This window comes from Lytechinus pictus, chromosome 18, assembly GCF_037042905.1.
Source record: "Lytechinus pictus isolate F3 Inbred chromosome 18, Lp3.0, whole genome shotgun sequence".
Classification (NCBI taxonomy): Eukaryota; Metazoa; Echinodermata; class Echinoidea; order Temnopleuroida; family Toxopneustidae; genus Lytechinus; species Lytechinus pictus.
The window spans coordinates 7,226,156-7,253,992 of record NC_087262.1 but is presented as its reverse complement, the minus strand read 5'-3'; the positions used below and the strand labels follow the sequence as shown (position 1 = coordinate 7,253,992).

General features: G+C 36.8%; 1 protein-coding gene across 1 annotated transcript; it reads left to right on the top strand.

Moving 5' to 3' along the window:
• Positions 1-1,040: 1,040 nt before the first annotated feature.
• Positions 1,041-9,996, top strand: LOC135153080 (uncharacterized). Its single transcript, XM_064113517.1, has 4 exons — positions 1,041-1,133; positions 3,961-4,059; positions 4,728-4,915; positions 7,091-9,996. Exons 2-4 carry the CDS (start codon positions 3,961-3,963, stop codon positions 7,758-7,760), a joined length of 957 nt encoding a protein of 318 aa, XP_063969587.1. The 5' UTR covers positions 1,041-1,133; the 3' UTR covers positions 7,761-9,996.
• The last annotated feature ends 17,841 nt before the right edge of the window (positions 9,997-27,837 follow it).

The window sequence follows — 27,837 nt, the reverse complement described above, 5'->3', positions numbered from 1 at the left end:
TTAAGCAATTTTATGCCACCTGTCATACTGTGCCCCCTCCCTATTTTTTCTTTTTTTTCCAATCATCCTCTGCAGCATAGAGCTTCGCCCATTTATTTGCTCGCTCGCTTACTCTTTTTTTTGTTATAATTGTTTGCGCGATACACCATATCTGGACCCCTCAAAATTTTCCCTCAGTACGCCACTGCCCGTTCATGCCATGATAAACTGTAAACGGGATTTTTTTGGCTCATGCCCCCCCCCCCCTCCCGGCCACCCGGCCACTGACCCCTGTTATTTGTTCCCTTTTTCCATTCCTTTGTTATTTCTTCTTTAAAAAAAAAAAAAGATAACTATTTTTGACACTTTCCTTTAATTTACTACCCCCCCCCGGAACTTATCCGATATAGCCAAACTGTTTGTGAGCAGATGTAAACAAAAATTTTGAACGGAAGGAAGTATTTTGGCAAACCATTTAATTTGTAAATAATATAGCCAATAAATTGGGGAGTTTGGGTCCATGCCCCCCCCCCCCCAAAAAAAAAAAGGTGCCACGAAAAAATACAAAAAGAGAAAGACAAAGAACAGAAAAGGAAAAGGGTGAAATACGATACTTATTTTGTAAAAATATTGACAAAATCTATCACAAATTAAGCTTTTCATGCTAAAACTGTACTGTATCTCTTGATTTGACCTTTTTCCCCCGACCATATTTGCCCCCTTTTTTACTTGCAAAACCTTTTACAAAAACGTTTCCTGGACTCATGGATATATTGGGATGTTAATTGATTTATAAGAAATAACTGAAGAATGTCGATCCTGCCCATCGTTAACATTTTATTGCATTTTATTATGTTGATAATATTAAATAACTCTTTGGCCTGGGCTTTCCTCCATTCATTCGAATCAACCTGTTCCCCGGGCCTGTTGTAAGGTCAGAAGACTTGACCTTTAAGGTTCAACTGCACAGGGTACATACGCGCTGTCTTTGGCCTGGTTCTGATCACGAACACACCTTTTAAAGCCACAGTAATATTACATTCACTATATACCGTATTCCCACAGTCAGTGAGTCATAACTCTCTCCAAGCAGCTCCATTTGTTAGCCCGTTGCAGTAGAATCTCGTTCAACAGCAAGACTTCGACGATTTAAGGTAAGTCTAATTGATTCATAATATGCATTATTAATCAATGCTTGGCGATATTAGTAAGTTTGAGTTTAGAAAGGAATGAGACCTACAAAGTTTATAAGGTATGACTTATAAAGTTTTCAAGTGGTTCCCTTTCCCCATGTACTGTGTATTATCTCTGTATCCAGTAAGGTATTTTGAAAGCAGCAAAGGTATTTGAAATTCCCGCTTACTCGGCCTCGATCCCTAAGCTCATGATCCTCTTACCCCTATAACTGCCCCCTCGTGTCCCTCCTCCCCACCCCGCTGGCCACCCGCCCCCTCCCCATCTTACCCAGTCCTCCTGATCAGATGGCACAATCATTATTCTCCTCATCATCCTCCTCTTTCTTTTCGTCCTCCCGTCAACCGGCCTTTACTCCACATCGATCATACTCCAGCTTTCTCTTCCTCCTAATTACCTACCTCATCCTCTGACTCTTCGACCCCCTTCTCCCTCGTTTCGTCCCTTCTTTTCCACTTTTCTCCTCCTACTCCTCATCAATGTAGTTCCCCGTGTTCTCATCCTGTTCAATCTCCATCTTTCGCTTTATCTTCCTCCCCTTTTTTTCTTCTTCATGTTCTCATTCTGTTTTTCCTCCTACCCTTCTCCACCTCCTCCTCCTCTTTCCCTCTGTTCCCCCTTATCCCCCCATCCCCTTCCTTTTTCCTCCTTCTCACCATCTTCATCCGTTTGTTTTAAGTCGAGATGTACCTTGAAACTCCGGTATTGACTTACCACTAGAATCTACATATTATATCCACACCAGGTTGTGGTCCAACACCAGATAGGTGTTATTTCAACACCAATTAGTATTAAAACAGCATCGGTTTGATTCCTAACTGGTGTTCTTTCATCTGCTCTAGATCTAGTGTGGAAATATGTAGATTCCGGGCTGGTGTTCAACAAATCAACACCGGTGTTTTTGCAATACATATACGTTTTCTTGGCATCCTAAAACGTTGTCAGAAGGTTTCCTGACATAGAAACATATATTGTGTGCATACCCTACATGCTTATAAAATGCCTCCTTACTATGTTCCGAATAGCGAATTTACGAATAAATCACTAAGAAAACAGATAATGTGACACACCCACACTGCAAAAACACCGGTGTTGATTTAACACTAGCCCGGAATCTAAATATGTCCACACCAGAGAAGTATTGAAACGAAACCAGTTTGGAATCAAACCGATGCTGTTTTGATACTAATTGGTGTTGTATAAATACCTATCTGGTGTTAGACCAAAACAAAACTGGTGTTGTTTAACACTTCTCTGGTGTGGACATATATAGATTCCGGGCTGGTGTTAAATCAACACCAGAGTTTTTGCAGTGCAGTTATTATTTTACAACTCGTGTATTCCTTCCGAACTCCATGTTCAAATATCAAATTTGCTTTATTTCATTTTCACAGAACAAAATAAAATGGCTGCAAATGAAACTTATACAAACAATATAAATTGAAGTAGGTACAATGTATGATATTCATGATATAGTCGAGTCACCGTCACGAGTTTTTTTACCTGGGATCCGGATTGTTTGCTTTCACTACATTCCCTGCATTCTGAACTCGGAATTTAAACATCGGACCCCGGATGCGCGCACCCCGGATATAACCAAGGAAACCTTAACCATGAATGCCAAAACCCAGGCACGCCGAGCTAAGCCCGGCTTATCCACGGGGCACGAGAGCACATGCCCCTTTTTTATTCAAAGGCATGACGTGCTCCTTCCTCCTTTTATTGTGATTTCTCCCTTAAGATTTTCATTTTATTTTTAGAGAGAAAATTACCAATTTGGGGACGATATCTGTCTTTTGATAAGAATGTAACATTTTCTATGCCCCCCCCCCGGCCCGTTTAAGAAATTCTGGATACGTCCCTGTCTGGATATGATTACCACCACTCAAGCTGCAGACCCTGACCCTTAATGATCCACTATAGGCCTACTTTCATTAAACACATTATTAACGTTTCCATTATGCTTTACGGTACATGCACTTTCTCGTATCAATTTATGAAAATTAAATATATTATCATTATAAATTCCATGTAATAGGTATACAAATCCTGAAATTCTATAACACTTCGCAACTGCACAGCGTAGACGACGCTGTACAGGGAGGGGGTGAGAGCGACTAACAACCCTTCACCCCCCCCCCCTTGACCCCATGACATTTCAAGTTGTGGAAAAAAATTAAAGAAAGGGGGAGAACAAGAAGCAAGAAGAAATAAGTGAAAAGGGGAATTTGTAAAAAAGTGAAAAGGGGGCATCAAATTACCATGGCAGCGCTCCTGATAAAAAAAATATACTGAAACAGTTAGGACTTTAATTTCAAAAACTGTCAGAAATATATTTGAGAACACCTATACACTGAAAACCTGACCCACACTTGTGTTCACATTTTGTCTCTTACTAATCTAGTAAAAATATGAACATATTATGCCCCTCATGCTTATGTCAGGCCCTGGGAAGCGGGGGTGCTGAAGCACACAAGATTTGGCTGAGTGGGAGATGTTGCATGTATCATTCACCATAGGCAGCACCCCCTGGAAATCTGGTAGGTATGCTAAATAGCAGAAATTTAACCAAAATCACCCCTTTTTGTCAGATTTTTCCTAGACCAAAATCAGCTTTATTTTGTAGTGAAACTTTGTTTTTTGCTTGTCAAATTTAAACCAGCACCCCTTGTGGAAAAATAAATCGTTCCCAGGGCATTTGCTTTTGTGTTGATTATTTCAGTCTTACCGTCTCTATTGTCTATTCACTCTCTTTCTCCCCCCCCCCCCCGCCCCCTTTACTACAAGATGTCTGATTCAAAACCCTTCCGGGTCATCATGTGGTGTGTACCACGTTCGATATCGACTGCCATAGCTAAGTGTTTCAGTTTTATTGATAACGCAGAGGTAAGTATTAATATAATGAAGATGGTGATGAAGATTATAATTATAAGTGCCTGATTAAGGTGGTGGTGGTGCAGATGATGATGATGATGATGATAAAAATGATGATGCTGATGCCGCTGCTACTGCTGCTGATGATGAAGAATAAGAATAAGAAGATGATGATGACATGGTGATGATGATGGTGATGACGATGAAGAAGGTGGTATTAAATGAATAATAAGAAAAGAAAAAGAAAAGAGACGAATGGGTAAAAGAAGAAGAAAAAGAAAACAAAAAAGGATGAATATCAATGGCAATAACAACCATGACGATTATTATACGTGTTGATATTGATGATATAAATAATAAAAAACGATAAAAAAATAATGATAAAGACCGTAATTATATTGACAATATACTTTCAGGTTATCCAAATGATAGAAAGGTGAGGGAAATGCTTTATTTTGGATTCACTCGCAGCTTGAGATGTGAACTCTCGCTTATTTTTATTTTTTTAACTATTAAACAGTAATGATTTGCAGATGTTTATTATTTGGAATAGGTTCAACAAAATATGCTTTACCCAAGACAATGTATCATTAATCTCAAAATATGGAGTAAAGTAGAAACGCCTCTTCATATCAAAATCCCAATGAACCATTCATTATTTTCATTTAAACATGTTTAAGGTATGGTTTGAGCCCTACTGTCTAGCCTTCTTTCAAGACTTTACGCTGAAAGCAATGGGCGTTCCTCTTCCGAGGAGCTGTGGTGATTTTGACCCGCAGGCGTTCTTAGGTCCAATAAAAGCCATGATGAAAGGCTCTCCCATGGAACACGCTTTCATGCCAGAAAAGATGGACGTGTCACTAATGTTGTAAGTATATTTCAAAGGAATTTTTAAACAGTTACAGTTAAAATAGCTTTCTTCATCTGAATTTAGTTTATATCCGAATCTCGGTACTTTAGATACTTTATAATATAATATTGTTCATGGAAATTTCGAATGAATGACCGAAATCATAGTGAATGGAACATTCAAAATCCCCCCCCCCTCCCCCCAAAACAAATCGATGCGCATGCTCAGTCCTGGGGAGTGTTTCATCAACATTTTCATCCGACAAGTTGTCAGATCTGACATCTTTCTCTGATGTTGATTGGCTGAGAGGTACTGTTACTATGGTAACTGTCGGATAAAATGGGACTTGTCGGATAAAACGTCCGACAAGTCCTTTCATGAAACGCCCCCCTAATGTAGGTAACCTTGATTTCTGAGCATGCGCAGAGGTAGTTGTTTATCTCACAGTGTCCGTCCTATTTTCGAAAGCTTTCTATCACATCGGCCGTGGGGTTGAAATGATTCTTAATTTTGTTATCGTATAAGACGAAGTCACGATAAAGGGACATTTACCCCAATCTCTAAACCACCTTTTCAACACTATTGCTCTAATTCCTTCTTTCCAAAAAAATGTGGTTTTACTTATTTTGTTTAATACATGCCCAGATCCTAAAGTTAAAAGTGGCAAATATTTGTTCAAAAGTACCAACATTTTGTTGATATTCAGTTGATAATTACTGCCGATGTTAAACTAACGCAAGGCATGATGTTCTATATCTTTCATTTAATTTGTCGACTTTGATCAGCTTTGTGTACGAAACACGATTCATCACTGAATAATCGAATACATGCCCAGATTGAATAAATTATAAATTTATCATAAGGTGTTTTTATTACTATTATTTTTATTTTGCTGCTTTGATAAAGAAAATCAATGCTGCGTTATTATTAACGTGATTATTTTTTTGGGCAGTGACGTAATGAGCCAAATAATTTTAGTGGGCTTGATATGGCGTATCGCGTAATTGGAAGAGGCGAGCGATCGAAGTGAGCTAGCAAAAATTTCGACATTCATTGTTATCACAAAATGCAAGTTTATGATGGATTTTGGCATGATATTCAGAAAAATGATATCATGTTTCACCCTTATCCCCTTCCTTTTCTATTTTTCTTGGTCGTGAACCCCCCCCCCCCCCCATCTGTACACCAATGGTTTTGGGTGATCAATTATAATTGGCCTTCATTTGTCGTTCCTTTTTAAAAACTCATTTGTAATTTTCATTTCATTAAAGTAAATTTCATTAAAGTTCTTATTTAAACGTTTCTATTCGCCGTGCACTATAGTGAAACACACATTATCCCTATCATACCTGTGGGAATTGTAAATCATCAATTTAAATCAATTATGCCACTGGTACAAGAGAGAGGCTCTTCTATATTTGATGAAAACCACGATTGATAAATTTAACAAAACACCAAACATTAAAGATATTGGGCCTATAACTTCACTGAAAGATTTATTTAGAATATTAATTTCAACCATCTTTCAAAGGTCTCTACTCACCAAATGGCCATCGATCTGAATTTGATGAATACGTGCCGGTATTATTCTTGCATTTATTTTTTAAATAAAGACTCGCGGCGGTCAACTACATTGGGAACGAGATCACTGGGTTGATTTTCTGTCTGAAATTATTCATTTACAGTACATATATCTTAAACGAATGTTAAAGACTTTGTTTAAGCACGTCAATCTAACAGCTATTGTTTAAAAAAATGTTAAACAAGCAATATTGTTTATACATCTATAGTATAGAATACATTTTGGGTAATATTGTCTTTAAAAAAACGTACGCTGCATTCTTTTTCTTATTCTTCTTATTATTTTTACTATTATTATCATTATTATTATTATCATTCTTCTTCTTCGTCTGCTTGTTTTTCTCCATCTTCTTCTTCTTCTTCGTCGTCGTCTTTTTCTTCATCATCATCATCTTCTTATTCTTCTTCTTCTTCTTTTCTTCTCTTTCTTTTTCTTTTTTTTTCTTGTTTTCACCCTCTTCCTCGAAAAGGTGTTCAACGAGTAAATATCATACATGATTTCAGATAAACGCAGTACTTATTATTACGATCCTCGATTTTTAAAGGTATTGAAATTATTATTTCCCTTTTGATTTCCTGAGTTATTTTTTTTTATTCTTGATTTTTTTTTAGGCGCGATGGGATAAGGCAACAGCTTGAAAGTCAACCGGCCGACAAACCTACATTCATCAAGGACATGGCGTATGGCGTCACAGGGTACCTAGATCTCTTACCCAAGAAAGAGGCAGGTTACAAACACACGTTTCTGATCCGTGATCCTGAGCGGATGTTCCCTTCCTGGAGAACCCTTCTGATAACACAGGTTGCCGAGATGCCAATGCCGGGAAGGAAACCTGTCGACCCTGACACCTTCGACATGACCACAGATGTGCCGTTCATGATGCCAGGCTACACCTACAAATGCCAATATGACCTCTGGAAGCACGCCAAGGAGAACTTTGACCCAAACCCTGTGGTCATTGATGTCGACGAACTGTTGGCCAATCCTGCGGATATGCTTCCGAAGTACTTTGAAGCTTGTGGAATGCCCTGGGATGCTAAGTATCTCCAGTGGGATGCTAGTCCAGACATAGTGAAGACTTGGCGGTGTATATTTCCCATGTCCGGGACCAGAGCGGATGGCACTATACGTCTTGTCCACAAGATAGCCTTTGAAAGTTCTGAATTCCGAGCATCGAAACCAAAGCTTCCTCGATCAGAGATGACCCCGGACACAATCAAGGCTATAGACGCCACAGCAGACTACTACAAAGAAATGGCCGAAACAAGGATCAAACCTTAAGAAAATTCAAATGCATGATGAAAACATACTTTTTATATTGCTGCCGTGATAATGATGAAATGTTTATTTTCAGTTGTACTATTGTAGAAATTTTATTCTATGAACATGGTGAAATTAATTATATCAGGAGACGAACGAATACTACAGTCACACAAGGAAACCGCCCCCAGGCCGATACTGACCAAAGCTGAAAATAAAATAAAACACGTTGTTTAAGCTCGTCACTCTAACAACAAGTTGTTAAAACCTTTTTTATGATTGTTTAAACTTTTTAAACAACTTGTTTAAAAAGTTTAAACAGCAGTTGGATTGACAGGCTTAAACAACGTGTTTAAAATTTTAAACAGCGTTTTTACAGTGTATACGTTATCTCCAATGGTGTACCAGCTGTCGGTTTGGAGTAAGTTTCGTGTGACTATTGCACAACAGGGGCTGCGGAACCGGGGTTGGTGGGCTTCACCCCCCCCCCCGCTTTTTTTTCCAAAACCGTGTACAAATCCGATTGTGATTTTATACATGGTCCATAGGCGGATCCAGGGGGGAAGGGGGAAAGAAAGAAAAAGAAGGGAAAAGAGAGGAGAAAAAAGGGGAAACATAAGAGGAGGAAGACGAGTGAATAAAATAAGATAAGGGGAAGACTTGAAAAATCATTTTTTTAATCTTTCATGTCACTGTACAGTATAATTTTTTCGCTCGCGCTTCGCGCTCGCATTGCCTTTTAGGTGATTTATATATCTTGCTCAATGTGAAGCTTGAATATCAAATTTTGAAGTCAATATACAAAACATATTTCCGCTCAGATGTTCGAACTTTCATTATTTTGTTTGATTTACAAATTGATTTTTAAAAAGTGCTCTGTAAAAATTTATGCTTTATCTTCTGAATGCACGCTCGCAAAATTTGATTTGTCAGGTACCTATTATTTTCCTGTATTCCAAAATTCTCAAATATCCCTATTCAGGTCAAATTTTCAAAACGTAATAGCTAGCGCATCGATTAAATAAAATACTACTAAATATCCCCATTTCATGACAGTTTATCAAAAATTTCAGCTCGCGATTTGCGCTAGCATTGATTGTTGAAAATATATTTACTCATGCATCTTATTTATAATCACAAAAGTGCTTTAAATGTCCAGTTTTCAGGCCATTATAAATCAACAGATTTTGCGCTCTCATTAGGCTTATTAAATTAATAAATAAGATATTAATTTAATAATCAAATTGTCCCTTTTTTCAGAATGGAATATCGACAAGTTTCTTCTCCCGATTAGGAAGAATAATTGGAAGATAGTCATCATTTTCATATGATGACATAATGTTCTTAGAATGTCCCTGTCCTATATATGTCAAAACTCAAAGTAATTATAAAGAAACAAATCAGATCTTTTTTTAACTATGATTCATATCCACCTCACAATTTTCCTACAAAGTGCTTGAAATACAGAGCGTAAATTGAACCTTTTTTCAGATTGGAATATCAAATATTTTAAGCTCTAGTTTCGTGCTCGCTTATTGATTTTCATGATGAAATAAAGGTAGGTCGAAATCTGAAACACGCGCACGCATGTTTATTCAGATACGCAGCTTGTTCTCTATTGCAATCATTATGAGCCTACATATCCAGTTTCAGATCAGAATATCAAATTCTTTATGCTCACGCTTTGCGTTCGCATTATTATTGTAGGAAGATACCAAATTATGCCCAATTTTTGTTCATGATCTCAAAAACATGAAGAGAGTGTCCCGTTTTTAGGTATGAAATCTCAATTTTACCGCTCGCACTTCGCGCTCGCATCAATTGTTTCGTTATATACTTATACCGTTTTTATTATTTTTTATTTTTTTTCATCTTTTGCAGCATAGAGCTTCGCCCTTTTAATGCTCGCACGCTCACATCCTTTTTTTTTTTTGCCCGATACGTGCTCTGGACCCCTCAAAAATTTTCCCTCAATACGCCACTGCCTTTCCATGCCATGATATAATGTAACCGGGATATTTGGGGGCTCTTGCACCCCCCCCCCGGCCACTGACCCCTGTTATTTGTTCATGTTTATTCCATTCCTTTATGTTATTTATTTTTAAGAGAAAAAAATGAAAACTATTTTTGACACTTTCCCTTTGATTTAATAATAAAGAAAAACATCAAACGGAAGGAAGGTTTTTGGCAAACCGTTTAATTTGTAAATACTATAGCGAAGAGATTGGGGAGCTTGAGATGCATGCCCCCCCCCCAGAAAAAAAAATGTGCCACGACGAGGAAAAAAGAAGAGAAAGACAAAGAACAGAAGCTCGGAAAAGGGTGAAATACGACATTCATTTTTTAAATATATTGTCAAAATCTATCACAAATTGAGCTTTTCATGTTAAAATTGCAATCCTATCTCTTAATTTGAAATTGTGTCCCATACACCATATTTCCACCCCCCCCCCCTTATTTCGTGGGGAAGGGGGCTTGTACACGAAAAAGGTTTATTGGACTCATGAACATAATGGGAGTCGATTGATTAATGATTGTAATAATAATAATAATAATAACAATAATAATGATAATAATAATGAGATAATAAATATTTCCATATATGTGCATAACCATTATAATGCATAACTTTAGAATGTCCTGCCCATCGATAATGTGAATTTTGCCTTTTATCATTCACTGATATCATATTCAACGCCTCTTTGGGCTTTCCTCCATTCATCCGAATCAACCTGGGGCCTGTTGCATGACGAGATGAGCGATACGTAGGAACGTCCTAAGACCATTCTTCCGAGATGGGAAGATTGGCGACAAATCAGCGCTTTCCGTTTCACGAAGGCAATTTTGTCTTCCAAGTCCGCGACATCGTTTGATATCGATAGTATTTGAAAAATATTTTAGTGCAGGTGCCGTGGCCGAGTGGTCTAAGGCGCCTGGCTATACATAAAAAGTCCGGGATTCCATCCTATGCCTGTGAGCAAGGCATTTAATGTGCAATGCTCTTTTATCCTGCTTTCAAGTAAATGGAAATGCTATAGACATTATTGGTAACTTGGTGTGCACTTTTTTTTTTCTTTTTTTTTTTAGTCTTCATCGTCACCTGTGAACCTTTTATTTCGGAATGACTACTTTTCATAAAATCATTTATTTCAATAAATAGAGATCAAGTAATGTTGTATTTATTTCTGATTGTAGAATTGATGTATGGAGCTTTTTTTTTTGTGAATCTTTTGTGAATCTTTTTTGTGAATCTTTAATTTTTTTTCCTTTTTACCTCATAAAGTATACTTTATGAGGTAAAAAGGAAAAAAAATAAAGATTCACAAACATAACTGGATAAAATCGAAATTTTCATTATTTCCCTTATTTAGAACACGGTGTCCTTTTAGAGACACCTTTCCTTGATATTTCCATGAAAGAGACCTTGAACGACATAAATATTATTGTAAGTAATTTCGACATTACATTACTTCAATATTCTGAATTTTTGTAGAATACTTATTTATAATGATAATTTTGGCAAAATATGCGTTAAATGTTATTTGTTGAGTTAACAAGGGGTTTGAATGGAATCAACGAAATCAACGTGTCTGATTGTATGATACTAAAAAGAAAAATATGAGAGGCTGCGTGTGAAAAATCGAATTTATTTATTTTAGATAACGCAAGAAATATAAATGTGAGTGTTTACTTTAGAGTATAACTTTGCATGATGAGTATCCGAAGATAAGCAAAATATGAAAATTGCTGCAAACATGTCCGAGTGGATAAAGTAGTGCTTTGCAATAATAATCAAAACATAGAAAAGGATTTGTGATCAATCCGCAATGGAAAAAAATACAATTACAGAAAAATGCTAAAAATGCCAAACAAAGATCAACGTTGGTCATATTTAAAGTTGATAACTTTACGGAAGTTTATATAAAAATACAAGCTTTAAGAATATACAAAATATACATGTTCAACATTTCACAGTTAAGGAGTCGAGACTACATTATTAATTAACATGACATCGGGGGCGATAGGGCCTACCCTAGGATTTAAAAAGCACCTCTTCGTATGGACTTTCCATAATATTTTCTTCTATAGGTACAATGACCTTACAGTGTATCTTCATTTGTAATGATTGTGATGGATTCGTAAGCTATAATCCTAACCTATATCTTAAATTCAATTAGCTATTTTGTTACTGCAGATTTTTTGGTTTATCATTATTATTCATCATCTCAAGTTAGCGCACAAATGATCCAACAATTAATTTTCATTGATTGAAATAAATCTCAGCAAAAAAAATGAAATAAAAATAGATAAATGATTTAGCATGTGAAGTAACATTATAGTTTTTTATCGTGTTTTTTTTTGCTGAACGTTATAAACACGTTTTTTTTTTTACCATACATAGATTTTTTTTTTATTGTTTTCATGTTGTTTATCTAATGAGAAAACATGAGGGGTCGGAGATATTGCCGCCCATTTCGATGTTATAAGTTTATTTAAAAAAAAACTGGAAAAGGGGTTGGGAAAAGACGGAGGGAGAATATAATAAAACATATTTAAACAAAAAAACTTAGTTGGGTCTAAATACCCCGGAGAAGTTAAAATGACATCCATTTTAGTGGTCTTGCCGCGCATGCAAGACGACCGAAATTGATGACAACTAGCTAGCCCCCATATAAAAAATAACTTGGCGCCATCCCAGATAAATTGCATCAGAGTGCAATCGAATGACCCCCAGTAAATGTTTAAAGGTATTATGTCAGTGTGGCTTGCCGTAAACGTATTTTCTCTCAATGCCGACGGTGGCGGGCGGTGTGCAGGAAAGTAAGAAATTGGACACAAAAAAGAAATCTAAACTGAGCCATAAACCAGAAAACATGGCCGCCGCACCAAGTACTGAGCACGTACTGAACGCGAGTACGACCACTAGCGATAGGCCTACGGCCCCGGAACAGCGTGCCGCGGCAAATGACTCCACCTCTACCATCGACCTGAGTGGCGCCAGTGGCGCCAGCGAATCCATACTCGTCGACGGGGGCTCTGACAGAGTCCTTACCTGCATAGCTGAATTGAGGAAAGAGATAAAGGATATGTTTGCCAGCAATTCGCAACTCATCAATGGAAAACTAGATTCTGTCATCAGTGAATTGAACGGAATTAAAGCCGATTTAACGCAGACAAAAAAGGACGTTTCAGATTTGGAAGCGAGTATTAATTTTACAGACAACAGAATCGCCGCGATTGAGATGAATGAGATTCCATCACTAAAAAAAGAAATTAAAAATCACGAAGACGAAATTGAGGAGAAGCTGATTCAAATGGAAATTCATCAAAGGAAGCAGAACTTATTAGTATACGGAGTGCCAGACAAACAAAATGAGGATATTATTGCTACCACCCGTGACTTGTTGGCTAACTTCTTGAAAATCACCCCCGATGCTGCCGCTAGGATCCCTATTGTCAACGCCCATCGTTTGCCTGGTTCGACTCAGCGCAGCAAGCATCCCGAGGGTCAACGAAATAGCGAACCGTGCCCCATCATAATTCGCTTTGCTTCGATGCTGGACCGGGACCGCCTTCTACGTACGTATGAGTTTCAGCCGCGTCAGCAGCAGACAGATCCAGCAGCCAGAACGACCTGGAATCCGGATTACGCCCGCGTATCTATTCGTACCGATCTACCGCAGAAACTTAAGCGGGAAAGGGGACGACTCGCTACTATTATATTGCATACAAGCTTCGCCGCGAGGAAAATGTTTCAACGAGGATAAAGCTGATCGGATCCAAAATTACCCTGCAAACGCGGAAACGCGGTCGTGACGGATCTCCGAGTACTGCCTGGACCACCTGGACAGCGTAGCGCATAGTCACTAAAGAGGCAAGTCTGTATAAATCCTAATAATCTCGTCATGAAATTGATTTTAGATGAAACAAAATTTTTCTTGATATTAGTTATAACATTTAAACAGTACAAAATGACTTACAATTCAACCTCTATGTCGCCCTGTGTAAAACTTATTTATTTATTGTACACACATCAGTCATGATGCGGTATGGATATTGATTATTTTAAGAATTGAAGTCATAATGAAAATTTATAGTAATTAAGAAGAAAATGAATAATAAAGAAAGCGAAGCTGAAGGAAAAGGTAGAAGATTTAGCTTTCTGGTCGACATTCTCTTAATAAAGGTAAATTGATTTTATATGTTTATTTGTATACCAAATTGCTTAAATGTTCTTAGTCACTATAGTCAGTCTTATTATATTGTAGATATTTTCTATTCATAGAACAAGTTTCCTGATTTATGTTGTGTAATGGTGTCATTGATCTCTTAATTAAACTTTACAGGCCAAACTGAATGTATTTTATATTTAATTAAGCCTATCAATTGTATTTATATTTAATCATATGCCTTGTTTTATACAGTAACTGATTTATAAATCATCTGTCATTATGACAAACTTATGGCGTGATTATTATAAGAGATCAATGACATCTGTTCCACTCAAAACTATTATAGATCTTTGATACCTTTGTACAATTACTTATACATTAAATATAAGCACTTTCATTTCTTTACTGTTCACCTGCAGTGACAAGCCATTCTTTGGCCTGATTCTCATTTTCATTGGAAAAAGAAAAGAAAACAAGAAAGAAAAAAGTAAGAAAAAATTCAAGCATTGGCTATTGTACAATGCCCCGGGTCAAGCTTTTTAGGTTGTTTATTATTTAGAATATCTTATTCGCAAGAATTTTGAATAAATTGATAAGCGAAAAGTTGTTGTAATTTATAGCTTATAACTTATAATTATTTTACTGAAATTTCTGTATATTTCAATTTACCAAATATGCTAAAATATACCCATTATCCGATGTTAAGAAAATTTTGTTAATAATAATTTTGACCATTTATCCCTATTTCTCTGAGCAGTTAATTATTTATCCTTCCTCCCCCTCCCTTCCGATGTTTATTTCCTTAATTCATTTACTGTTTGTATCCTTACTTGGGTTTGAAGAGGACCATATCTTTCCCTTACCTTGCTTTCGCGCCATACGTCACAAATCATGGTTAATCAATACAGGAATTTATTGTTAAAGTTCAATGAGCCCACAAATTCCTGAAATATATGTTTAGTTCATTGGCTTTATCGTTTTACCCGTCCTTCAGTGTCTTGTTTCACTGTGTTGTTGGAATTCAGCTATCAAACATAACCTTAAAGTATTCTATGTATTCGTGCTCTATAATCTTACTATCAAAGCAACTTCATTACCCAAATGCTTTCCCATTCTGTACTTAACATTAAACCACATTTCTACCCTGGTCTTATAATTATGTTGCTCAACCTTCCACTATTCAAATGCAATGTATTCATTATAGCCATGCTCCCTTGTAGTTCTCTATCTCCCGGAATCATTGTCATTGTCAGTGGAGATAAGTAGATGATCAGTCTTTTTACTCAAGAGTATATATTGCCATACTTGTAATTTTAGCGCCAAGTTTCTGTACATATACTGATCGATACCCGCTTCCCCTATTTTGCTCTTCATTACTTGCATTCTTTATTATATTGTTTAAATTTTGTTTGCTACTAATGAATGCTTACATCTTTTCCCTTTTTATTCTGATGGGAATGAATAGATTATTTTGTACTAGTACAAAAGCCCCTTCTTGACAGGGATTCCTTAACAAGACCTCGAGGTAAGGTGTTGTGTTAGTTTAAAAGTGAATAAGAGTCTTGTGTATTCATGCATGCTTATTTTTCCATTTGCTGTATTCTACATTATGCATGCCTGCTCAGTTAATTATCTCACTACCGATTAACCTCAATCTTCACTGTTATTCCCACTTGATTTCTTTTAATGATTGATTCATTAAATAATTTGCATGTTTTTCCCCAACCTACGTTCTTTATTTTCATTTATTCATTTATTTATTTATTTATTATTATTATTATTTTTTTTTTTGTTGTTGCTTGTTTCATTCGGTATACGCTTTATATTCGCTTGCTATTTTGTCTAATGATATTTATCCCCTATTCATGTACTGCATATTATGCTTATATTTTCTTGCATACCTTCCCCATTGCATGCTAATTTCATTTTCTATATATCTTTATATATATAGTAGATATTCGCTTCTGTTCTGCATTCGCTTGTATTATTCGTATTTGTATATACATGCTTGCTTTCCAATTTTGTTGTTTATTTGTTGTTTATTTTTCATTTGTTTCTCTTTTTGACAAACGCATATCCCTTTTCCGCTTTTTAGTAGATACTAATTGCTTTTTATTTTATTACCATATAAGAGTAATTCAGTTCATTTATTTTTAAGCTGGAGCACCGCATGATACATCTCCAAAGATGAGAGATATTATTTCTGTTTTCGTTTGTTACTTTCTTCCAAATGAGAGTATTTTATGTTTGTTTTGTGTTGTGTTTGTATCTGTCTTCTTGCCTGACTATTTCCATTCTTCCTTTCTTCAGATGCTTGCTGAGATGCTGCTTAAGAAGTGTTGGATAATTCCATCTTCCTTACAAATTGTTTATGTTTTATGCTTCTCCTGTTTTGATAAATTTTTAAATGGCTGATACAAATAACTCATCTTTCAAATTTTATGATAATGATTCATCTGATAGAGAATCCAGTGACTTTAATACCTCTTCAGCCTCATATGATAATAATTTTGCAGATAACTTTAATATATCATCTGAGGAGTTAAATTATGCCAATGATTCTAATCAATGTTCACTTCCAATTCCCTCCTCGAAATATATAACCCAATTACAATTAAAAGAAGTAACAAAAAAAATTTCTAAAAACTCATTTTCCTTACTGCATATGAATATCAGAAGCATAAGTAAACATTTTGAAGACCTTCAGATTCTTTTAGACAACCATAATAAACATTCTTTTTCAGTTATTGGCTTGACCGAAACTTGGCTTACAACTGACACAAATTTACCTTATGCATTAAATGGATATGATTTTATTGTTAATAACAGATCAAAAAAGTCGGGTGGGGGCGTAGCACTTTATCTTTCCAATAATTTTGAATTCACTGCCCTAAACGAACTTAATTTTATGAATGAATTTATTGAGTCATTATTTGTTGAAATTTCTATTCCTCATAGCAAAAATATAATAGTTGGAATTATTTATAGACCCCCAAACTCAAATAATAATGATTTCTTTCAATTTATAACATCTATTCTGAGTAACGTTAATTTTATTAACAAAGATGTATTTGTAATGGGCGATTTTAATATCGATCTATTAAAACATGCTAGTAACAATTTATCACATGACTTTCTTGAAACACTTTACTCAGCCTCGTTCTTGCCATTAATTTCTAAACCTACGCGTGTTAGCAATCACTCAGCCACTCTCCTTGACAATATACTGTGTAACTCATTACCACCCCCAGAATCCTTAATAGTCCTTTCTGATATTACTGATCATTATCCAATTATGTCATTTTTTAATCTTAATTGTTCCTTAAATAAAGTATATCCCTTACCAGCAAGACGTAGGGCCACCCCAGAAAACTTAGCTAGTCTTGGTGTCAGTTTAGATAGAGTTGATTGGTCTAGTGTTTATAACACTGACGATGTCGATCTATCCTTAGGCAATTTTTTAAGTATATTTAAAAAACATCTAGATGATCATATTCCTAAAAAGAATGATAATCGAGTTAATTATAAAACATCACCCAGACTTCCATGGATTTCTAACTCCCTCTTGCGCTCAATTAATAAAAAAAACCGACTGTACTATAAATTCAAAATAAAAAAGAATGAACATTCAAAAATTAAGTATACTTCTTATAAAAATACATTAATAAAAATCTTGCGTGCAGAAAAAAAGAAATATTACTCAATTCAATTAGAACAATATAAACATGACATGAAAAACACATGGAAAGTTATTAAGCAAGCCCTGAATATTTCAAAAAAGAAATCAAATATTACTAAAATAAGATTTAATAATCGGAATATTGAAGATCCCACAGAAATCGCCAATGTTTTAAATTCATACTTTTCTACCATAGGGGAAAATCTGGCACAAAAAATTCCACAATCTAACAAGCATTTTTCTAAATTCTTGGGACAACCTAATGCCAATTCCATTTTCTTCTATCCGACTACTATTTATGAAGTGACCGATATTGTTTCCTCCTTAAATAATAAACACAGTGCTGGTCATGATGACATAAGTCATTTTATATTAAAAGGTACCATTTCGTCTATTGTTGAGCCCTTGACACATATATTAAATAAATCTATTTTAAGTGGTATTTTTCCTAAGCAAATGAAAATTGCGAAAGTTATTCCCTTATTTAAAAAGGGAGACGAGCTTGATGCTGGTAATTACCGTCCTATATCTTTACTCTCTTCTCTTTCTAAGATTTTAGAAAGATTAATTTTTATTAGAACAACTAAATTTTTTAAAGTCAATGATATATTTACTAACTTTCAATTTGGTTTTAGACAAAAACATAGCACTATCCACGCTCTTTTAAATTTTGTGCATAAAGTAGCCCATTCTTTGGATGATCATTCGCATCTAATTGGTATATTCCTGGACTTCTCCAAGGCATTCGACACTATTAACCATGACATTTTACTTTACAAACTTTATCATTATGGAATACGTGGAATTGCCTTGGAGTGGTTCAGGAATTACCTTAAAGAAAGAAAACAATATGTTTATTTAAATAATCACATTTCTGATCAACATGACATTAATTGTGGTGTCCCACAAGGTAGTATATTAGGGCCTCTTTTATTCATTATTTACATTAACGATTTTCACAGATCATCTGACATTCTTTCGTTTATTCTTTTTGCAGATGATTCCAATGTATTTTTTGCTCACAAAAACCCTCACACCCTAGTTCAGATTATGAATTTGGAATTGCTAAATTTGACTCAATGGATACGTGCCAATAAACTATCTCTTAATTTAAACAAAACCAAATATATGATATTTAGTAATTCTATTGAATCTTTACCTTCTGACATCATCTTTGATGATACACCTTTACAATGTGTTTCCCAAATTAAATTTTTAGGAATTATAGTTGATGATAAACTTTCTTGGAAACCCCACGTTCTTAATGTGAGCAAAATATTATCTCGTAATATTGGTGTAATTAATAAGTTAAAACACTCTTTTCCTTCCGTCACATTACTCATGTTATACTCCTCTTTGATTTTACCTTACCTTAATTATGGAATATTAGCTTGGGGTAATACCCACAATTCTTTATTGGACAAAATATTAATTTTACAAAAGAAAACACTCCGAATTATATGTAATGCACCATTTCGTTCTCATACAGATCCATTGTTTCTGAAACATAAAATCATGAAAATAAAAAATTTATATTTGTTTCAATTAGGTCAATTCATGTTTAAATATAAAAATAATTCGTTGCCACGCATATTTGATTCCATGTTTCCCCGAAATCAATCCCTCCATAACTATCCCACCAGGCAGTCAAATGAATATCACTTGCCCCTTCTTAGAACGCTTCTAGCACAAAATACTTACTTATATACAGGTCCAAGATTTTGGAATTCCCTTGACGATGAGATTAAAGACGCCCGTTCTTTACTGTCCTTTAAAAACAAACTAAAACTTATGCTCCTAAAGTCTTAATGAATTATCTTTATTATTCTAAACTAAAATTTTGCCTTATTGCTAGTCTATTATCTATGTTTATACAGAACATGACATATTTTTTCCAATTAGACATACAAAAGTTATAGCTTGTCTATACATTATATTCTACTTTTTATATTGTATATGTGTATGTGTGTATGTCCGTATGTATGTGTGTGTGTAGGTGTGCGTGTGTATGTGTGTATTTGTATGTATATATATATATATATGTGTATATATATGTACATGATGTGTATGTATGTGTAGACATAATATATATGCAGCAGATTAGCTTTGCATCCCTCTCCCTATCTAAATTTTTCTTTCTATATTCTAGGCAGTTGTCATCGTACTATTGTCCACCCTCATGTACCGTCCTGTGTTGTGTTGTGTCGTGTATTGTCTTTTGTCTCTGAATTTCACAATCCTGTATATAAGATTTTTTTTTGCCCCTTTCGTTATCTTCATGTATTCCTTTACGTATATTTTAATATTTTTTCTATCCTAACTTTTTGAGGGGTTCACATTTTACAAGCTTTGCTTTTCAGTGGACCCCTCCATTCTTCTCATAATATATGATTATATTGATTTAATTATATTTAATTATATTGATTATATTGATATAAATTTGACATGCATGTTAATTTATATTTGAATCACTTATTGAATATGTATATTATTTATTCAATGTTGAATTTTGTTCATGCTTTTATTTGAATTGAATTGATTTATCATGTAATTATTTGTATTATGTTGAAGAATGAAAATAAATTGAATTGAATTGAATTGAAGAAGATCATGCCTACGTAAGACATGTAGCAGCGAGCTATTTCCCTACCCCTCCCCCAATCTATATTGTGACGTCACCGACCATGCTGCGGTGGATTTGACTGTTATGGCTGACTGGCAGAACTTGAACTTGGACAACGCTCCTAAGAAGTCATATTTTGCCTGGTGAGTTTGTCGATTCCATCCCTTTTTATTTATATAATTCTAATCATCGAGCAGTGGTGTTCATTGATTGACCCCAGCTGCTTTATAGGCGTCATGGACAAACCGTAATTTTGCAATCATTTTCGGGGACCCACATTGGGTTTTGAGTGCTTCATTGCATCACTGCAAGTAGGCTGGTTACAGGGAGGATTGCGCCGTGCGGTTGGGATCCGCGCGGGCCGTTCAACCGAGGGCATCTGGACCTTTGATCTGGACTTGCCGGCATTGGAGACCTCTCGGGGTGGTGTTTAGAGTAAGTTTTGAGGTTTTTATTTTCAGATTCTTTTCTTGTGATTGATATTATTGTATTTCTAATCTTACAGTTTAGAATCTAGATTTTACAGAGCCTTAGTCTTAGTTTATTGAGGATTGCAGTGATTTTAGTGGATTTTGTGGATGTGTTTGATAGTTTTTGACTGTGGATATCTCCTTTCAATTTAGGGGAGGGGAGGGGGAGACTATCGTCATCAACTCAAGCATTTTGAAATACAAATCTTGGAAATTAATATTGCTTTTTATAATTTTAGATTTATTGCGGTGACTTGAATTCATTCAGGTTAGACCGATACTGGAATCGGTGACCAAGGTTTTCGGGCTTAGTCTCCACCACAGACACTGATCATTTATTAATTGGGATTTAAATATTTAATTTAAGTACTGATTAGGGTTTTTAAAGATCATTATTGGGCTACTTAAATTAATCAAAGTGTGTTTGCGTAGTGATTGAATGTGTGTGTGTGTGTATTTGAGTTTTGTCAGACGTGTATCAATCAGATATGATTATTTACGTCTGGGACCGACCTTTAACGTCACCATCCGAAAGACGTGACCAGGGCTCGAACCTCTGCATCAATTTGCAACTTCCCCGCATAGCTTGGATTACAGGCGCACGCCACAACGCCCAGTTGAACTAGTGTGTTTGTGTAGTCTTGGTTTCAGAATTTATTAATCATTATTTTAATACAATCTATACTGGTCTACATTTGGATCTGGATAAACCAAGGAATTATTTATAGAATATTGACATTGCCTTTATCGGAAGGAATTATCGGTGTTTCTTGCGTGACTCCGTGGCTTGGCAGTGGTTGGAATTACTTCCGATGGGTTGGGACCGAGAAGTGGTTTAGGCTGGACTGAGGCTTGCGGAGTTATTGCTGTTTCACTGATTATTTTTCGGTGGCTAAAATTTTAGGTTGCGTTCCCGTCGGACGGTGTGGCCAGGAGCAACCTACTACTGAAGCGGTTAACCTTTGTCAGTATTTTGACAGTTATTCTTTGGAATAATTTGATCTGCCGGGTCTATAGTTAGATCCTAATTTAGGGTGTTAGTTTTTATTTAGGCTCTCCTGTTATTTTGCGGTGTGTTTTATTATAGGTGACTGTGTGTATGATTGGGTGAAACTAACTTACGGAAGTTGCGCGTCGGCTAGTCTTGTGCAAAGCTGCGACGGCAATTATCGCATAAATAAAAATATTTTGATCAGAATAATCACGTTAAACTTACCTACGCATATTTTAGATCTACTGGCAAGCCAAACATTAAATCAGGCCAGTGTTAGCCTTGATAAAGGCTTGGTGATTTATTAACAATTGTTTTGTTAATTGAATTATTACTAATTGTGTTCAACCTACGCATAGCGACATCAATTGAATTAACTGGCAGACCGAACAGTATATTTGGCCAGTGTTGCCTTGAGTTAGGCTTGGGGATTAATAATTGGAACAATTATTAATTCGGTTTAAATTAGAATATTGTTTCATCAATTGGGATATTACTTCAATTACTTGTACAAAATAGTTACAGTGCTGAACTAGTTTCTTTTCGGTATTAATATTTCACATTACAGTTTGCTAGTCTAGGCCCAAGACTTTTGGATTATTCATTGGACATATTGAATTTGCTGTTTAATAATTTGGGGGAATTCAATCAAGAGTTTTTGTATATCAGAGGGGTAACTCATTCACGGTTTGAGCCCTCTGTTTACGGCCAAAGAACCGGTAATTTATTGTCGGGTATCAGAACCCGATTAACTTGTTAAAGTTTGGAATTTTATAGATAGCAAATTAAACCTGCAAACTTATCTAATTGCTTTAAATGAATGATAATTTTAACCACCAGTTTTTGATTGAAATACAGGGCAGGTTAAGGATATTAAGGATTTTGTTACACGCATACCGTGCTGGAGTTCTTAATAGGCAGGAGGTGATTCAGGCATTGGTGTACCTTCTGCTCCAACAATAGTGGTTACTGTTAATTGATTTTTTGGGGGGGTAAATTCGGTTGACTTTGCAGTGATCACTGTTAATTGACTTTTCTTTGGGTAAATTCGGTGGGCTTTGCAGTTGCCCACAACATGGCTCAATCGGGCCATATACCGATTAATTCCTGCTCTCTTTTGGAGCTAGCGACCGTGCCCGGTATGACTACAGCGGGTCTCGCGGTCATTGCGGAAACCCGGCGCATGATGGGGTAATTACCCCAGACCTATTTGCGTCTGTGCCAAGCCTGGGAAATGTCCAGGTGAGAAGGTTTGATTTTTCCATTCCGGCTGTGCCGACCACAGCTACGAGCGGAGCCACTCCGCCTAAACCGGCTGAAAGTTCGGCAGGGTTTCGAACTATCCCGGAACCTGATCCGGTGGTAGTTAATACTCTTAGTGGATCCTCCAATCAGCAGGCACTTCCATTTGACTTACACTCACCTCCTAATGATACAAGAGGTTGTAGGCTATATATCAAGTTTCAACAGTGCCCTAGCTGGTGATGCTTTACGGGCCAGCGCAATGTTGAGCTCCTTCCTGACTCGGGACAGTGCCTTTTCAGGTGACAACTTCGGATCCACGGAGAGTTCGTCCGTACCTCGGAATGAGAGGCCTGATCTTCCTCCGGTGGAAGATCTCCCCCACTATGCTAACGCGGGGCGCGAAATTATTTTTCCCACAGAGTTCTGGACCGACATATGAATATTCATGACTTGCGTCTTCGGATTGAGAGTACGCATGCGCGTGGACTTTGCCTCGACCAGTGCCGATCGTAAGCATTCACGTTGCTCAGAATGAATTAGCATCGTCAAATTAACGGTACCCTTACATAGTTACATAGGTCTTATAGGCTTAGATCTATATATATATATATATCCAATTCTTAAACACTTATCAAACTAGCTGCCATTAATGGCAAGACATGTGCTAGGGTAGGGCTAGCTTAGGCTAGCGCATTAACTTTACCTCAAATCTGGACCTGTCTAATTACTGCCTATTACTAATCAGTGTTGTAGTGCCTTAATGCTCGGCCTTGGCCTTAAGGTGCCTTAATGCTAGCGCCTAGCTCCTTTTTCAAAGCCTTGGCCTTGAGGATTTTGAGCCTTGAAATTTTAAGGCATTTTCAAGGCTTTTTCAAGGCATTTTGTATTTTGTACTTTCATTTGTTTTAAATAAGTAATTATGTTTCAATTGTTTTTTTTTTTTTTTAATTTAATAACACTAATGGTCAATACTACCAATCACCGGTAACAGTAGCATCAGCAGTAGTAAGTGTACTAGCAGTGTCATCAATTGTAATTGTCACCATTATCATGAAATTCAAACAAAGAATACATCAGTTGTGAAAAATAGCATTATGTATTGGTAATGTGTTGTAATCATATGATGATAATGACAGTAAATAATAATGGTCATGATCAAGATAATAGTGCTTTGATGACAAGAATAATTTTTACATCTGACTGCAATTTTGACAACAATTTTCATACTTTAAACATAGCTAACTCTAAAGAACGATAACAAGGTTGATTTCTATTCCATTAGGATTTTCCTTGTATTATTTTCTTTGGCCAACAAGAATGTTTTAAGTCTTAATGATATTCTGAAAAGATTTGGTAAACTTGAACACAGTCTCCAATTTTGTCATATCCAAATGGGTTATGTCAATGGCATGATGAGCCAGAAACTTTGAGGGGCCAAGCATGGCATATATAGAGCAAAATTTCTGTCAAAAAAAAGAAGTAAGCGATTGAAGCGAGCGAGTGAACAAAATTTGTCCCCCTCTTTCTATAAGAAAAGCTAATTTTGCAATAGATTGTTTAAAAAATAATATCACATTTACTCCATCTTTTCCTTTTCCTTTCCCCCCTTGTCTAAGTTTATTCTTGGTGGTGGGACTTCTTCTTCTCTCTATCTCTCTTCTAAATTTTATATTTGTTTTGGGTCAGATTGACAAAACAAAGGGGAAAAATTTTTTACTTCTTTTTAATCATATATCGTTCAACATTGAATCTCATTTCTCTACAGTTTCAAGGAAATAAACAACGTATTTGTTTTTGTGTCAATATGGTTTCAAGAAATAATAATTAACAAAAAATAATTTAATAATCAATAAGTATTAATAATCATGTGTATTAATATTCATAATCTCATTTTGAAAATACATGTATCTGTTTGCACAAAAAAACCTAATTTGGATAAATGGGTGCCTTTTTGGCGATGACCCCCCCCCCCCCCCCATAATAATTTTCTGCTGCCCCTGTCCCTGGGAGTGGAGAAAAACATACGTTGAGAATGCCAGGATCAGATGACCGTGGTAATAATAATTATTGCAATGTAAATCGCTTATAGAAAAATTATGGATTATGTGTACACAGGTAACTATATCATTATTTTAATATGTCTCTATCATGAAATTATTTTTGTTTTAAATGTACAAAGGTTAATTTTTTTTCTCGCTCCGTCCCCTCGCTCACATACATTTTACCATGTGTGATGTCTGCCGCCTAAGTATTGTTAGTTCATTGTTCTGTATATCGTAAGTTTGAAATGCCTTGGCCTTGAGGTTTTCAGGCCTTGGCCTTGGGTTTCCATGCCTTGGCCTTGGCCTTTGGTATTGAAGCCTTGACCTTGGGTATTAAAGCCTTGGCCTTGGAGGTTTGAGCCTTGACTACAACACTGAATAGCCGACTAATGCCATGGTTAACTTCGAACTGGTTAATTCCGAACTTCACGTTTAATTAGGTTTAGACAAATATTAGCTTATTTGCCATGGTTTAATATGTCTAGTCCGTATACAAAACCAGTCCTAGATCTAAAAAAAATTTATCTTAGTTCTAGTCTTGTCTCTATATCAAGACTCTGATCTACGCTGTATCAGCATGGAACCACTAGTGTACCAAGGGGGGGGGGGAGACTGTCCCTCTGACGAGTCACAACTGATTCAGGGGACGTGCCCCCTTTGAGAAGCCAAATTAATAATTTGTAATGTAAAAATGCAATGAAATAGACGTATGTCCCCTTTTTTGAACGTGAAGATCTTTTTTTCTTTTTTTTTTTGCTTGTCAATTTTTTTTTTCAGCTAAGAAATCCATAATTTGGGGTGAAGACCCTTTTTTTTGGGGGGGGAGGGGCTTGCCACATTTTTTCGCGGACGAAATATCCTCTAAAATATTGGCCCCCTTTTGGAAAATCCTAGGTACACCAGTGCGTGCATGGAACGTATTCTAACGTCAGGCACAAATTAACGTCAGTGATCTTGATCCCCGTCTTCACCCAAAATTAAGGATTTCGTAGCTGAAAAAAAGTTGACAAGAAAAAAAAAAGATCTTGACGTTCAAAAGAGGGGACATACGTCTTTTTTCGTTGCATTTTGACATTACAAATTATTAATTTGGCTTCTCAAGGGGGGGCACGTCCCCTGGATCAGTTGTGACTCGTCGGGGGGGGGGGCAGTCTGCCCCCCCCCCCCTTTGGTACACTAGTGCATGGTTCCATGCTGATAGCGCGTAGATCAGAGTCTAGATCTAGAGACTAGACTAGAACTAAGATATTTATTTTAGACCTAGGACTGGTTCTGTATACGGACTAGACATATTAAACCATGGTAAATAAGCTAATATTGGTCCAAACCTAATCAAACGTAAAGTTCGGAATTAACAAGTTCGAAGTTAACCATGGCATTAGTCGGCTATTCCTAATAGTATTAGGCATTACACAGGTCCAGATTTGAGGTAAAGTTAATGCGCTAGCCTAAGCTAGCCCTACCCTAGCACATGTCTTGCCATTAATGGCAGCTAGTTTGATAAGTGTTTAAGAATTGGATGTATATATATATATAGATCTAAGCCTATAAGGCCTATGTAACTATGTAAGGGTACCGGTAATTTGACGATGCTAATTCATTCTGAGCAACGTGAATGCTTACGATCGGCACTGGTCGAGGCAAAGTCCACGCGCATGCGTACTCTCAATCCGAAGACGCAAGTCATGAATATTCATATGTTGGTCCAGAACTCGGTGGGAAAAATAATTTCGCACCCGGGGCATTCACCGTCTTATCCAGATATTCGGACGGTGCCTCCAAGTGCCCCAGTCTTTGGACGCATGCATCAACCAGCAAGTGCTAGATTTTTCTCACGCGCAGGCATATTCTTCCAGGAATTGCCAAAAGGCCTTTCTTTTGACGGTAATACAAAATGGGACCCATTCTTTCGGAAGTTCTCACTTCTGGCAGCGGACCAAGAATGGGATGGCCAGGAAAGCTTGGCATATCTTTGTTTGTGCCTTGAGGGTAAAGCTCTTGCTTACTATGATAGATTCGCCGCACAGAATCCAGCTATGGATTTCACTGTTGCCATCCGGAAGATGGCTGCTCGGTTCAACTTTTCAGAACTACCTGAGTCCTCCCAATTAGAATTTATAATGGCTGCCAAACAGGAGGCCAGTGAATCTTTGGAGGAGTGGGTGGATTGCCTTCAAGATCTTGCGGTTCGCGCGTTCCCGGGTAGTCCAGAAAGTTTTCTCCAGCAGCAGCTGGTACTTCGCATGTGCCAAGGAGCACATGATCACAATGCAGGGTACCAAGCCCTGAATCACCGACCCCAGTCGGTGGAGTCAGCAGCTGAGGCCATCCGTTGGGCCCAGCACTCCCATAATGCTGTGTTTGGCCGATCAAAGCCTGCAAGAGTGGCCGCAGCTCCTGCAGATAATCCCTGTAAGCGGATAGTAAACCAAGTTCATCCAATTCCTAACTGTCCGCAGAGCAATACAGGGAATGCCCTTTCAAAATCTACATGTACTGGTACAAGAACCAACCAGTTCAACCCCATTGGCATGGGGAATCTGATAGAACGACTGGATGGGCATGAAGGCCGACTGGATATGATCTCCAGTAGTATGGCCAAGCTATGCGAATTCATCGAGGCAATGAAGACGTGTCTTTCCAAAGGTCACGCACCGGGAAGTAAAAAGTCATCGGTTTCTTTCCTTAACCTCGAGGGAAACGATGTGGGGTCGGGAATGATGGCCGAATCTCTACCCAGGAACCGATCGGCCAATCCGGGTCAAGAGTAGATCTGGCTAAACCAACAAGCGACCAACAGGGTATAGGTGCTGTGACTGAAGTATTACTATGGTGCGCAAGCCCCGGCGACCTAATTGATCTCGAGACAGATCTG